This window comes from Bos indicus x Bos taurus, chromosome 15 (genome assembly GCF_003369695.1).
Source record: "Bos indicus x Bos taurus breed Angus x Brahman F1 hybrid chromosome 15, Bos_hybrid_MaternalHap_v2.0, whole genome shotgun sequence".
Taxonomy (NCBI): domain Eukaryota; kingdom Metazoa; phylum Chordata; class Mammalia; order Artiodactyla; family Bovidae; genus Bos; species Bos indicus x Bos taurus.
The window spans coordinates 33,660,116-33,674,987 of NC_040090.1; the positions used below are offsets into that span (position 1 = coordinate 33,660,116).

General features: G+C 40.4%; 1 protein-coding gene across 3 annotated transcripts in view; it reads left to right on the plus strand.

The window, feature by feature from the left end:
* Nucleotides 1-14,872, plus strand: part of LOC113905571 (olfactory receptor 51E1) — a 58,946-nt gene that overhangs the window by 28,494 nt on the left and 15,580 nt on the right. Inside the window, exon 1 of one of the 3 annotated variants that reach the window (XM_027563080.1) lies at nt 11,244-11,411. The exons of 1 other annotated variant lie outside the window; for it this stretch is intronic. In XM_027563080.1, coding sequence (XP_027418881.1) covers nt 11,364-11,411 — 48 coding nt within the window. In that variant the 5' untranslated portion in view covers nt 11,244-11,363. Of the gene's footprint in view, nt 1-11,243; nt 14,013-14,872 lie in introns of those variants that run through there. One more of the 3 variants, XM_027563083.1, reaches the window with a different exon arrangement.

Below are 14,872 nucleotides of genomic sequence, written 5' to 3' on the forward strand. Positions count from 1 at the left end.
AGAGGGAGGAGCCAAGATGGCGGGAGGGAGTAGGACGGGAGAACACTTTTCTCCCCACAAATTCATCAAAAAGCATTTAACGTCGAGTAAATTCCACAAAACAACTTCTGAATGCCGGCAGAGGACATCAGGCACCCAGAAAAGCAACCCAACTCTTCGAAAGGAGTAGGAAAAAATATTAAAACAAAAAAAAAAGACAAAAGAGGGAGGGACGGAGTTCCGTCCCGGGAAGGGAATCTTAAAAAGAGAGAAGTTTCCAAACATCAGGAAACCTTCTCACTGTCGAATCTGTGCCGAGCTTTGGAAGCACAGAGGGCAATATAACAGGGAGAAAAAATAATAAACAATTTAAAACTCGCAGATTGCGAGCCCTACGGTAACTCCCCCAGCGGAGAAGCAGCACAGATGCCTGCATCGCCATTAGCAAGCCGGGGCTGGGCAGGGAGGCGCGGCGCGGGCTGCATCGCTGAGAGTAAGAATCTGGCCTGAATACCCTGAGCGCTATCTGAGCGAAATAATTTGGGCTAGCAAACCAGACTGTGGGATACCTACCACGCGAAAGCCAGCCCTAACCTAAGACCGCCAGGCCCGCGCACGGAACAAAGGACTGAACAGAGATAGCCGGCTGCAGACCTTGCCCTTCGGTGACAGGCAGCCAGAGCCGGAAGGGGGCAATCGCAGCCCCAGAGAGACATTATCTATTAAACTGTAAGCAGGCTTCTTTGCTAACTAAAACTTCTTGGGGGTCTGGACGGTCAACATCTGCCTGAGAAGGTGCGCCGGTTTTACATCCAGATATCCGAGTGGCGGGGAGGCGATAAGTCGCAGCATTGGCGCTCGCCTGGGAAGAGCAAATTGGCGCTCGGACCTGGGAAGAGCACAAAACGCAGGCCCAACTGAGTCTGCCCTCTGAGGACTACCCGAGTGCCTGAACCTGAGCGGCTTGGACCTGGGAGGTGCATGCAGCCCAGGGCCAGCCTCGGATTGTTCCGGCGGACAACCTAGAGTCCGAGCAGTGTGGACAGGGAGGCTACACGCGCCGTGAGCGGGGGCAGACCCAGGGTGGCTGAGGCACTGCGAGCCCACGCCAGTGTTATTTGTTTGCAGCATCCCTCCCTCCCTCCCCACAGCGCGACTGAACAAGTAAGCCTAAAAAAAAAAAAAAAGTGTCCTCCACCGTGCCCTTTTGAGTCAGGGCGGAAACCAGATACTGAAGAGACTAGCAAACAGAAGAAGATATAACAGAGGGAAACGCCTTGGAAGCTACAGGCAATAGATCAAAACCCTGGTGGTTACTACGGACTACATAGGAAGGGGCCTATAGATCTTGAGAAATATAAATCTGACCAAGGAACTAGCCAAAAAATGAACTGAACCCACAACACCACAAAAAAAAAAAACCAAAAAAAAGCCCTAGATATATTTTTATTATTTTTACGATCATTCTTTCTTTTTTTTTTTTTTTTATAAAAAAAAAAAAAATTTAAGTCCTCTATTGTTCCTTTAATTTTCACTTTATAACCTATTACTTTGCAAAAAAAAAAAAAAAAAAAAAGACCCTTTTTTTTTCTTCTTCAGCAAACATTCATATATATATTTATAATTTTTTTGACCTTGTTTTTTTTTTTGTTTGTTTCTTTTCTTCTTTTCTTTAACACTGTATTTTTGAAATTCCAAACTCTACTCTAGATTTTAATTTTCGCTTTTTGGTATATGTTATCAATTTGTACCTATAGTTTTTTTTTTTATAATTTCTGTGACTTTTTTTTTTTTTTTCTTCTTCCTTTTCTTTCTCTTCTTCTTTTATATAACATTGTATATCTGAAATTCCAAACTTTACTCTAGATTTTTAATTTATGCTTTTTGGTATTGATATCAATTTTGTACCTATTTTCTTTATAATTTTTTGACATTGTTCGTATTTGTTTGTCGTTTTCTCTCTTATTTTCTTCTTTCTTTTTTTTTTTTTTTTTTTAACATTGTATTTTGAAATTCCAAACTCTACTCTAGATTTTTAATTTTTGCTTTCTGTATTAGTTATCAATTTTGTACCTGTACTTGTTTATAATTTTTGCGACCTTGTTTGTTTTTGTTTGTTCGTTTTTTCTTTCTTTTCCTTCTCTTTTCTTTAACATCGTATTTTTGAAATTCCAAACTCTACTCTAGATTTTTAATTTTCGCTTTCTGGTATTAGTTATCAATTTTGTACCTGTACTTTCTTATAATTTTCACGACCTTGTTTGTTTTTGTTTGTTCGTTCTTTCTCTCTTTCTTTTCCTTCTTCTTTTCTTTAACATCGTATTTTTGAATTTCCAAACTCTACTCTAGATTTTTAATTTTTGCTTTTATGTATTTGTTACCAATTTTGTACCTTTAAGGACCCAATCTTCAGGACCCATTTTTCACTAGGGAGTGAGATTACTGGCTTGACTGCTCTCTCTCCCTTTGGACCTCCTTTTTCTCCACCAGGTCGCCTGTGTCTCCTCCCTAACCCCTCTCTACTCTACCCAACTCTGTGATTTCTGTGTGTTCCAGACGGTGGAGAACACTTAGGGAACTGATTACTGGCTGGATCTGTCTCCCTCCTTTTCATTCCCCCCTTTTATCCTTCTGGCCACCTCTGTTACCTTCCTCCTTCTTCTCTTCTCTGTATAACCCCGTGAACATCTCTGAGTGGTCCAGTTGTGGAGTGCACATAAGGAAGTGACTACTGGCTAGCCCACTCTCTCCACTATTGATTCACCTCATCTCATTTGGGTCACCTCTAACTCCCTCCTCTCTTCTCTTCTCCATGTAACCCTGTGAACCTCTCTGAGTGACCCTCACTGTAGGAGAACTTATCATCTTTAATGTAGATGTTTTATCAGTGGTGCTGTATAGAAGGAGAAGTTTGAAACTACTGTAAAAAATTAAGACCGATAATCGGAAGCAAGGAGACTTAAGTCCTAAACCCTGACTCCAGGGAACTCCTGACTCCAAGGAACATTCATTGACAGGAGCTCATCAAGTTGCCTCCATACCGACACTGAAACCAAGCACCACACAAGGGCCAATAAGTTCCAGGGCAAGACATACCAAGCAAATTCTCCAGCAACAAAGGAATCACGCCTGAGCTTCAGATACAGGCTGCCGAAGTCACCCCAAAACTATAGACATCTCATAACTCATTACTGGACATTTCATTGCACTCCAGAGGAGAAGAAATACAGCTCCACCCACCAGAACACCGACACAAGCTTCCCTAACCAGGAAACCTTGACAAGCCACCTGTACAAACCCACACACAGTGAGGAAACGCCACTAATAAGAGAACTCCACAAACTGCCAGAATACAGAAAGGACACCCCAAACTCAGCAATTTAAACAAGATGAAGAGACGAGGAATACTCAGCAGATAAAGGAACAGGATAAAATGCCCACCAAACCAAACAAAAGAGGAAGAGATAGGGAATCTAACCTGATAAAGAATTCCGAATAATGATAGTGAAATTGATCCAAAATCTTGAAACTAAAATGGAATCACAGATAAATAGCCTGGAGACAAGGATTGAGAAGATGCAAGAAAGGTTTAACAAGGACCTAGAAGAAATAAAAAAGAGTCAATATATAATGAATAATGCAATAAGTGAAATTAAAACACTCTGGAGGCAACAAATAGTAGAATAACAGAGGCAGAAGACAGGATTAGTGATTAGAAGATAGAATGGTAGAAATAAATGAATCAGAGAGGATAAAAGAAAAACGAATTAAAAAGAATGAGGACAATCTCAGAGACCTCCAGGACAATATTAAACGCTACAACATTCGAATCATAGGGGTTCCAGAAGAAGAAGACAAAAAGAAAGACCAGGAGAAAATACTTGAGAGATAATAGTGGAAAACTTCCCTAAAATGGGGAAGGAAATAATCACCCAAGTCCAAGAAACCCAGAGAGTACCAAACAGGATAAACCCAAGGAGAAACACCCCAAGACACATATTAATCAATTAACAAAGATCAAACACAAAGAACAAATATTAAAAGCAGCAAGGGAAAAACAACAAATAACACACAAGGGATTCCCATAAGGATAACAGCTGATCTTTCAATAGAAAACTCTCAATCCAGGAGGGAATGCAAGACATACTTAAAATGATGAAAGAAAATAACCTACAGCCCAGATTATTGTACCCAGCAAGGATCTCATTCAAGTATGAAGGAGAAATCAAAAGCTTTCAGACAAGCAAAAGCTGAGAGAATTCTGCACCACCAAACCAGCTCTCCAACAAATACTAAAGGATATTCTCTAGACAGGAAACACAAAAACGGTGTATAAACTCGAACCCAAAACAATAAAGTAATGGCAACGGGAACATACTTATCAGTAATTACCTTAAATGTAAATGGGTTGAATGCCCCAACCAAAAGACAAAGACTGGCTGAATGGATACAAAAACAAGACCCCTACATATGTTGTCTACAGAGACCCACCTCAAAACAGGGGACACATACAGACTAAAAGTGAAGGGCTGGAAAAAGATTTCCATGCAAATAGGGACCAAAAGAAAGCAGGAGTAGCAATACTCATATCAGATAAAATAGACTTTAAAACAAAGGCTGTGAAAAGAGACAAAGAAGGTCACTACATAATGATCAAAGGATCAATCCAAGAAGAAGATATAACAATTATAAATATATATGCACCCAACACGGGAGCACCACAGTACGTAAGACAAATGCTAACAAGTATGAAAGGAGAAATTAACAATAACACAATAATAGTGGGAGACTTTAATACCCCACTTACACCTATGGATAGATCAACTAAACAGAAAATTAACAAGGAAACACAAACTTTAAACGATACAATAGACCAGTTAGACCTAATTGATATCTATAGGTCATTTCATCCCAAAACAATGAATTTCACCTTTTTCTCAAGCGCACATGGAACCTTCTCCAGGATAGATCACATCCTGGGCCATAAAGCTAGCCTTGGTAAATTCAAAAAAATAGAAATCATTCCAAGCATTTTTTCTGACCACAATGCAGTAAGATTAGATCTCAATTACAGGAGAAAAACTATTAAAAATTCCAACATATGGAGGCTGAACAACACGCTGCTGAATAACCAACAAATCACAGAAGAAATCAAAAAGAAATCAAAATTTGCATAGAAACGAATGAAAATGAAAACACAACAACCCAAAACCTGTGGGACACGGTAAAAGCAGTCCTAAGGGGAAAGTTCATAGCAATACAGGCACACCTCAAGAAACAAGAAAAAGTCAAATAAATAACCTAACTCTACACCTAAAGCAACTAGAAAAGGAAGAAATGAAGAACCCCAGGGTTAGTAGAAGGAAAGAAATCTTAAAATTAGAGCAGAAATAAATGCAAAAGAAACAAAAGAGACCATAGCAAAATCAACAAACCAAAAGCTGGTTCTTTGAAAGGATAAATAAAATTGACAAACCATTAGCCAGACTCATCAAGAAACAAAGGGAGAAAAAATCAAATCAACAAAATTAGAAACGAAAATGGAGAGATCACAACAGACAACACAGAAATACAAAGGATCATAAGAGACTACTATCAACAATTATATGCCAATAAAATGGACAACGTGGAAGAAATGGACAAATTCTTAGAAAAGTACAACTTTCCAAAACTGGACCAGGAAGAAATAGAAAATCTTAACAGACCCATCACAAGCATGGAAATTGAAACTGTAATCAAAAATCTTCCAGCAAACAAAAGCCCCGGTCCAGACGGCTTCACAGCTGAATTCTACCAAAAATTTAGAGAAGAGCTAACACCTATCCTGCTCAAACTCTTCCAGAAAATTGCAGAGGAAGGTAAACTTCCAAACTCATTCTATGAGGCCACCATCACCCTAATACCAAAACCTGACAAAGATCCACAAAAAAGAAAACTACAGGCCAATATCACTGATGAACATAGATGCAAAAATCCTTAACAAAATTCTAGCAATCAGAATCCAACAACACATTAAAAAGATCATACACCATGATCAAGTGGGCTTTATCCCAGGGATGCAAGGATTCTTCAATATCCGCAAATCAATCAATGTAATACACCACATTAACAAATTGAAAAATAAAAACCATATGATTATCTCAATAGATGCAGAGAAAGCCTTTGACAAAATTCAACATCCATTTATGATAAAAACTCTCCAGAAAGCAGGAATAGAAGGAACATACCTCAACATAATAAAAGCTATATATGACAAACCCACAGCAAACATTATCCTCAATGGTGAAAAATTGAAAGCATTTCCTCTAAAGTCAGGAACAAGACAAGGGTGCCCACTTTCACCATTACTATTCAACATAGTTTTGGAAGTTTTGGCCACAGCAATCAGAGCAGAAAAAGAAATAAAAGGAATCCAAATTGGAAAAGAAGAAGTAAAACTCTCACTATTTGCAGATGACATGATCCTCTACATAGAAAACCCTAAAGAGTCCACCAGAAAATTACTAGAAATAATCAATGACTACAGTAAAGTTGCAGGATATAAAATCAACACACAGAAATCCCTTGCATTCCTATACACTAATAATGAGAAACAGAAAGAGAAATTAAGGAAACAATTCCATTCACCATTGCAACGGAAAGAATAAAATACTTAGGAATATATCTACCTAAAGAAACTAAAGACCTATATATAGAAAACTATAAAACACTGGTGAAAGAAATCAAAGAGGACACTAATAGATGGAGAAATATACCATGTTCATGGATTGGAAGAATCAATATAGTGAAAATGAGTATACTACCCAAAGCAATTTATAGATTCAATGCAATCCCTATCAAGCTACCAACAGTATTCTTCACAGAGCTAGAACAAATAATTTCACAATTTGTATGGAAATACAAAAAACCTCGAATAGCCAAAGCGATCTTGAGAAAGAAGAATGGAACTGGAGGAATCAACCTACCTGACTTCAGGCTCTACTACAAAGCCACAGTTATCAAGACAGTATGGTACTGGCACAAAGACAGAAATATTGATCAATGGAATAAAATAGAAAGCCCAGAGATAAATCCACGCACATATGGACACCTTATCTTCGACAAAGGAGGCAAGAATATACAATGGATTAAAGACAATCTCTTTAACAAGTGGTGCTGGGAAATCTGGTCAACCACTTGTAAAAGAATGAAACTGGACCACTTTCTAACACCATACACAAAATAAACTCAAATGGATTAAGATCTAAACGTAAGACCAGAAACTATAAAACTCCTAGAGGAGAACATAGGCAAAAACACTCTCCGACATACATCACAGCAGGATCCTCTATGACCCACCTCCCAGATATTGGAAATAAAAGCAAAAATAAACAAATGGGACCTAATTAACCTTAAAAGCTTCTGCACATCAAAGGAACTATTAAGCAAGGTGAAAGACAGCCTTCAGAATGGGAGAAATAATAGCAAATGAAGCAACCGACAAACAACTAATCTCAAAAATATACAAGCAACTCCTACAGCTCAACTCCAGAAAAATAAACGACCCAATCAAAAAATGGGCCAAAGAACTAAATAGACATTTCTCCAAAAAAGACATACAGATGGCTAACAAACACATGAAAGATGCTCAACATCACTCATTATCAGAGAAATGCAAATCAAAACCACTATGAGGTACCATTTCACACCAGTCAGAATGGCTGCGATCCAAAAGTCTACAAATAATAAATGCTGGAGAGGGTGTGGAGAAAAGGGAACCCTCTTACACTGTTGGTGGGAATGCAAACTAGTACAGCCACTATGGAGAACAGTGTGGAGATTCCTTAAAAAACTGGAAATAGAACTGCCTTATGATCCAGCAATCCCACTGCTGGGCATACACACTGAGGAAACCAGAAGGGAAAGAGACACGTGTACCCCAATGTTCATCGCAGCACTGTTTATAATAGCCAAGACATGGAAGCAACCTAGATGTCCATCAAGCGGATGAATGGATAGAAAGCTGTGGTACATATACACAATGGAGTATTACTCAGCCATTAAAAGAATACATTTGAATCAGTTCTAATGAGGTGGATGAAACTGGAGCCTATTGTACAGAGTGAAGTAAGCCAGAAGGAAAAACATAAATACAGTATACTAACGCATATATATGGAATTTAGAAAGATGGTAACAATAACCTGGTGTACGAGACAGCTAAAGAGACACTGATGTATAGAACAGTCTTATGGACTCTGTGGGAGAGGGAGAGGGTGGGAAGATTTGGGAGAATGGCAATGAAACATATAAAATATCATGTAGGAAACGAGTTGCAGTCCAGGTTCGATGCATGATGCTGGATGCTTGGGGCTGGTGCACTGGACGGCCCAGAGGGATGGTATGGGGAGGGAGGAGGGAGGAGGGTTCGGGATGGGGAGCGCATGTATACCTGTGGAGGATTCATTTTGATATTTGGCAAAACTAATACAATTATGTAAAGTTTAAAAATAAAATAAAATTGGAAGAAAAAAAAAAAAATCACTCGGACAGAAGAGATTTGTTGTTCTTTTTAAACAGATTTCTGGACCCCTTCCCTGGAAAATCCGATTCTCTGGGTCTGGAGTAGAACCTGAGACACAGTGTTTTCAATAACAGCTTTAGCTAATTCCATCAGTGAAGTCTGAGAAATGCTACTCAAGCTGAAACACAAACCTATCTCTTGAAATTGAGTCTCAGATGGACACTCCCACCCCCACCCTACTTCCTGCCCTGAAGTCAGTTGAGAATGGATTTTAAAAGGCAAGCACAGACTGACCTCAAATTCTGAACCCAGACATACCCTAACCCAAACATGCACTAGCAAAGCTGGGTTCTGGCAGGATTTGTGCAAGTCTGGCAGTGCTGGTTTAGAAGGGACCAAAAGCAGGATATGTGGTCAGCAACATCAGCTCTGGAAATGAAGGGCGTTGCACATGTATCCTGGGTGGGCTTCACAGTGAGATTAATGGGACCCTCGGGGGGTACATCTATGATAAACTAGAGCAGATAATGTTATGTGGCAGCCTGAATGGGAGGGGAGTTTAAGGGAGGACAGTTCAGTTCAGTTCAGTTGCTCAGTCATGTCTGACTCTTTGCAACCCCATGCACTGTAGCACGCCAGGCCTCCCTGTCCATCAACAACTCCTGGAGTTCACCCAAACCCATGTCCATTGAGTCAGTGATGCATCCAGCCATCTCAGCCTATGTCGTCCCCTTCTCCTCCTGCCCTCAATCTTTCCCAGCATCAGAGTCTTTTCAAATGAGTCAGCTCTTCGCATCAGGTGGCCAAAGTATTGGAGTTTCAGCTTCAACATCAGTCCTTCCAATGACCACCCAGGACTGATCTCCTTTAGAATGGACTGGTTGGATCACCTTGCAATCCAAGGGACTCTCAAGAGTCTTCTCCAACACCACAGTTCAAAAGCATCAATTCTTCGGTGCTCAGCTTTCTTTGTAGTCCAACTCTCACATCCATACATGACCACAGGAAAAACCATAGCCTTGACTAGACGGACCTTTGTTGGCAAAGTAGTCTCTGCTTTTTAATATGCTGTCTAGGTTGGTCATAACTTTCCTTCCAAGGAGTAAGCCTCTTTTAATTTCATGGCTGCAGTCACCATCTGCAGTGATTTTGGAGCCCAGAAAAATAAAGTCAGCTGTTTTTTCCCCATTTATTTGCCATGAAGTGATGGGACCAGATGCCATGATCTTCGTTTTCTGAATGTTGAGCTTTGAGCCAACTTTTTCACTCTCCACTTTCACTTTCAACAAGAGGCTCTTTAGTTCTTCACTTTCTGCCATATGGCTGGTGTCATCTGCATATCTGAGATTATTGGTATTTCTCCCGGCAATCTTGATTCCAGCTTGTGCTTCTTCCAGCCCAGCGTTTCTCATGATGTACTCTGCATAGAAGTTAAATAAGCAGGGTGACAATATACAGCCTTGACGTACTCCTTTTCCTATTTGGAACCAGTCTGTTGTTCCATGTCCAGTTCTAACTGTTGCTTCCTGACCTGTATACAGGTTTCTGAAGAGGCAGGTCAGGTGGTCTGGTATTCCCATCTCTTTCTGAATTTTCCACAGGTTATTGTGATTCACACAGTCAAAGGCTTAGGCATAGTCAGTAAAGCAGAAATAGATGTTTTTCTGGAACTCTCTTGCTTTTTCCATGATCCAGCGGATGTTGGCAATTTGATTTCTGGTTCCTCCACCTTTTCTAAAACCACCTTGAACATCTGGAAGTTCACGGTTCATGTATTGCTGAAACCTGGCTTGGAGAATTTTGAACATTTATTTACTAGCGTGTGAGATGAGTGCAATTGTGTGGTAGTTTGTGCATTCTTTGGCATTGCCTTTCTTTGGGATTGGAATGAAAACTGACCTTTTCCAGTCTTGTGGCCACTGCTGAGTTTTCCAAATTTGCTGGCATATTGAGTGCAGCACTTTCACAGCATCATCTTTTAGGATTTGAAATAGCTCAACTGGAATTCCATCACCTCCACTAGCTTTGTTTGTAGTGATGCTTCCTAAGGTCCACTTGCCTTCGCATTCCAGGATGTCTGGCTCTAGGTGAGTGATCACACCATCGTAATTATTTGGGTCATGAAGTTCTTTTTGTACAGTTCTGTGTATTCTTGCCACCTCTTCTTAATATCTTCTGCTTCTGTTAGGTCCATACCATTTCTGTCCTTTATCGAGCCCATCTTTGCATGAAATGTTCCCTTGGTATCTCTAATTTTCTTGAAGAGATCTCTAGTCTTTCCCATTCTGTTGTTTTCCTCTATTTCTTTGCATTGATGGCTGAGGAAGGCTTTCTTATCTCTCCTTGCTATTCTTTGGAACTCTGCATTCAGATGCTTATATCTTTTCTTTCTCCTTTGCTTTTCACTTTTCTTCTTTCACAGCTATTTGTAAGGCCTCCTCAGACAGCCATTTTGCCTTTTTGCATTTCTTTTTCTTGGGGATGGTCTTGACCCCTGTCTCCTGTACAATGTCATGAATCTCCGTCCATAGTTCATCAGGCATTCTATCAGAACTAGTCCCTTAAATCTAAGGGAGGGATGTGTATGTACGTACAGCTGAGTTCCTTCGCTGCTCATCTGCAATTGTGACAGCATTGTTAATCAGCTGTACCCCCAATATAAAATAAAAGGTCTTTTAAAAATGTTAAAAAAAAAAAAAATTAAAGCAGAATGAGACTGAAGTTTTGGAATTAACTTAGACATTCTGTTTGTCGCCGTCACTGTTTCAGTGCCCTTTCCTAAGTCCTTTCTCTCCGCTGAACCATGACTGAGTGATATTTCTCCTCTTCCCTTTCATAGACCTCGGACTTGGGATACAGAAACTTCGGCTCTTCGTTCCTGCCATGACTGTGCCAAATGGAACTCTGGTCCAGCCAGCGTGCTTCCTGCTGGTGGGCATCCCTGGCCTGGGACCTGACACCCACTTTTGGCTGGCTCTCCCACTGTGTTGTATGTATGCCTTGGCCAGCCTGGGCAACCTAGCCATTATCCTCATCATCCGTGTGGAAAGGCGCCTGCATGAGCCCATGTACCTCTTCCTGGCCATGCTTTCCACCATTGACCTAGTTCTCTCCTCCGTCACCATGCCCAAGATGGTCAGCCTCTTCCTGACAGGTGTCCAGGAGATCGAGTTCAATGCCTGTCTGGCCCAGATGTTCCTTATCCATGCTCTGTCAGCCATGGAGTCAGCTATTCTGCTGGCCATGGCATTTGACCGCTTTGTGGCCATCTGCCACCCCCTGCGGCATGCTTCTGTACTCACAAGGCCTATGGTTGCCAAAATTGGACTAGCTGCCCTGACCAGAGGGTTTGTACTCTTCTTTCCCCTGCCCTTCATCCTGAAGCGGCTGTCATACTGCCGGAAGCACACTGTCACACACTCCTTCTGTCTGCACCAAGATATTATGAAGCTGTCCTGTACTGATACCACGGTCAATGTGGTGTACGGGCTCTTTATCATCCTCTCGGTCATGGGCGTCGACTCCCTCTTCATTGGCTTCTCCTATATCCTCATCCTGAGGGCTGTGTTGGAGCTCTCCTCTCAGGGGGCAGCACTCAAAGCTTTCAACACCTGCATCTCCCATCTCTGTGCTGTGCTGGTCTTCTACATGCCCCTGATTGGGCTCTCCGTGGTGCACAGGCTGAGTGGCCCCACTTCCCTGCTCCATGTGATTATGGCTAATATCTATCTACTGCTGCCACCTGTGGTTAACCCTATAGTCTATGGAGCCAAAACCAAGGAGATTCGTTCTCGAGTCTTCCATATATTCTCACAGAATGGCAGGTGAGCAGGATTTCCTCCCCAGTGTCCTTAGTCTCTACCAAAGATGGCAGGGTTCAGGTCCTGTTGAACATCTTGGTGATTGGAACGTCCAACCCACTGGGCTCTGTGCTCCAAGTTGTCTAAGTAGACCTTCAATTTCTATCTCCAGAGATGGGTCACTTCAGAAGAACCAATTTTGACAGGACATGCTGGGTAGAGATCACTCTACACTCCCTTCCTATGGTGACCTTACCTTATTTCTCTCTCCCAACTAGAAAATACGTGTAATTTTGACATGGAAAGGCTGTAAATTATACACATCATGATTCATTCCAGTCTTGATGTATGATTTTTATTATTTTGCTCCCATGTATCTGCATCAGTGAAGACATGTTAACTATAACTTCTTTCTTGGATCCCAAAGAGGTAACACAGTCATTTTTAAGGATTAATAAAGGTATTTGTGTGATGCTGATTGAAGGGAGGGGAGGGAGATGGTAGTAAGCAAAGAAACAGCTCCCGTGAAGTGTTTATGTTTCTATATATATGGGCGTGTATTTATGTGGAATCTGCCAATGTCATCTATGTGGTTCTATTGGAGATTATTTTTCTGTAAGGGTGATGTTTATCTTGTTTGCAGCTGTGAGTATGTAGGTATGTTTGTGTGGCTATATGTGATTTTAGCCTGTGTGTGTGAGTACACAGAATGTGTGCCAGCTGGTCTGCCTGTCAGCTGTGTCCTGTCATGTATAATATTTTGTGGATAATGTCTATAATTACACACTTACTGTGTTTATGTGACCTCTGTTAGTTGGTATATGATATGCATCTATGTGAGAATGGTTGTAGAGCATGTGTATCTAATGAGAATAGATGCCTCCTTTCCCCCTCATATTTGTAATATGTAAATGTAGAATTTAATATGTAAAATGTAGAATGTATTAATCATATATAAATGGTAGGGTGTAGAATGTAGAATGTTGCATATTTATAACAATGTAGACTATAATACACATAAGTGTGTGGAATATGTAGTGTTGGGAGGGCTGTGTCTTTTGGCTTGTTTATCTTTGGGTGTATGCCTGTGATGCAAAGTAGTTGTGATATGAAATCCTTCTGTGTAATATATATGTCTTTAGTCATAGATAGATGGAATATAATATCTGAAGGGTATATGTTTACAAATGTGTGTGTGTATGTATTGTTTGTGGTTACTATGTATTAAGGCATATTGCACTCATTTGTCCAATGTCTGTGGATTATAAGGCACAAGAATGTGCCATAATGAACTTAGAAACTGTTAGGTCAAAAATGTTCACAGTGAAGAATTATAGGTAGAAAATAATGTAGGTTCATTTGAGGGAGATGAAAGAATACTGAAGTAAGACTTATAAGGTTAAAATCCTGGAAATATCATAAAATGGCATACTGTAAGACCTCTCTGGATCTGATTTCCTCTTCTGAATAATGAAGCTACAATGGCAGTGATGCTGTAAAGCTTAAATCCTACGAACCTCCTATGTAAACTGAAAAGTGAAACATGCAAGAAATGATCATATTCGTGGTTGTCTCATTGTACGGCTTTAGGAAACAATATCCACGTCATGGTCCACGTGAATGCTGCTCCTATATTGTGCAGTGCATCACCAGTGTGGCCTCGTGTGGCCATCCTGATTTACTGTTATTAATGAAAACATTATTATTTACTATCTCATAATAAATTTTTTTCACAGAGCTTCAGACAAGTTGACATTTATTTTCCCATGCTGGTGTCTGATTTACAAGTGATGTGCAAATTTACAAATGAAATTCAAAGAAATCACAACCTTGCCAAGAAGTTCCTTTAAACATGGTTGATAGCTGTATCAGGAAAAGACATTGTGGGGTGGGGATTAGAATCAATAGAGATTAGGATCACTAGCTTTAATATTTGGGCTCATTGCTTAACCTACTGCACCTCAGTAATTTTGGGAATTGTAAATGCTGTAAAAAAGGAAATATAATGTACCTCCTATCAGGTGGTTGTGGGGGTTAAGTAGAATAACAGATGTGAAAACACATGGAAAATAGACAGTGATCGATACACGTTGATGGTAATGGTTTTAAATAATAAAACTGATTAAATGAGGTATATTTATTCCATTTTAGGGAATATTCAGACAAGAGACTTCACCTTTCATAAGGCCTTGCTGTGCCAAGGCCAGAAGCTAGTCTCTTATCCAGGCAACAGTATCTCTGGTTTTATATTAACTCATGGCCTTCTTTCTCAGGAGATCTTGGGAAATCTTGGAGTCCTCTAGAATCTCTTTATTTTGATAAATGGTGATGACTGGGGTAATTGTCGCTGGTTTGAAAACTTGGCTAAGTGCCAGACTATATTAAGGGCTTCCCCGAGGTTCCCACAAACTCTGTTTCCCTTGATCATGAACTTTAAAGCTTTATTTTCCAACTGGATGTTTATCCCTCTGTCATAGAGCTTAAATAGTTTTATGAAAGCTGTATGTTTATCTTCCATCAGTTCAGTTCAGTCGCTCAGTTGTGTCCGACTCTTTGTGACCCCATGAACCGCAGCACGCCAGGCCTCCCTGT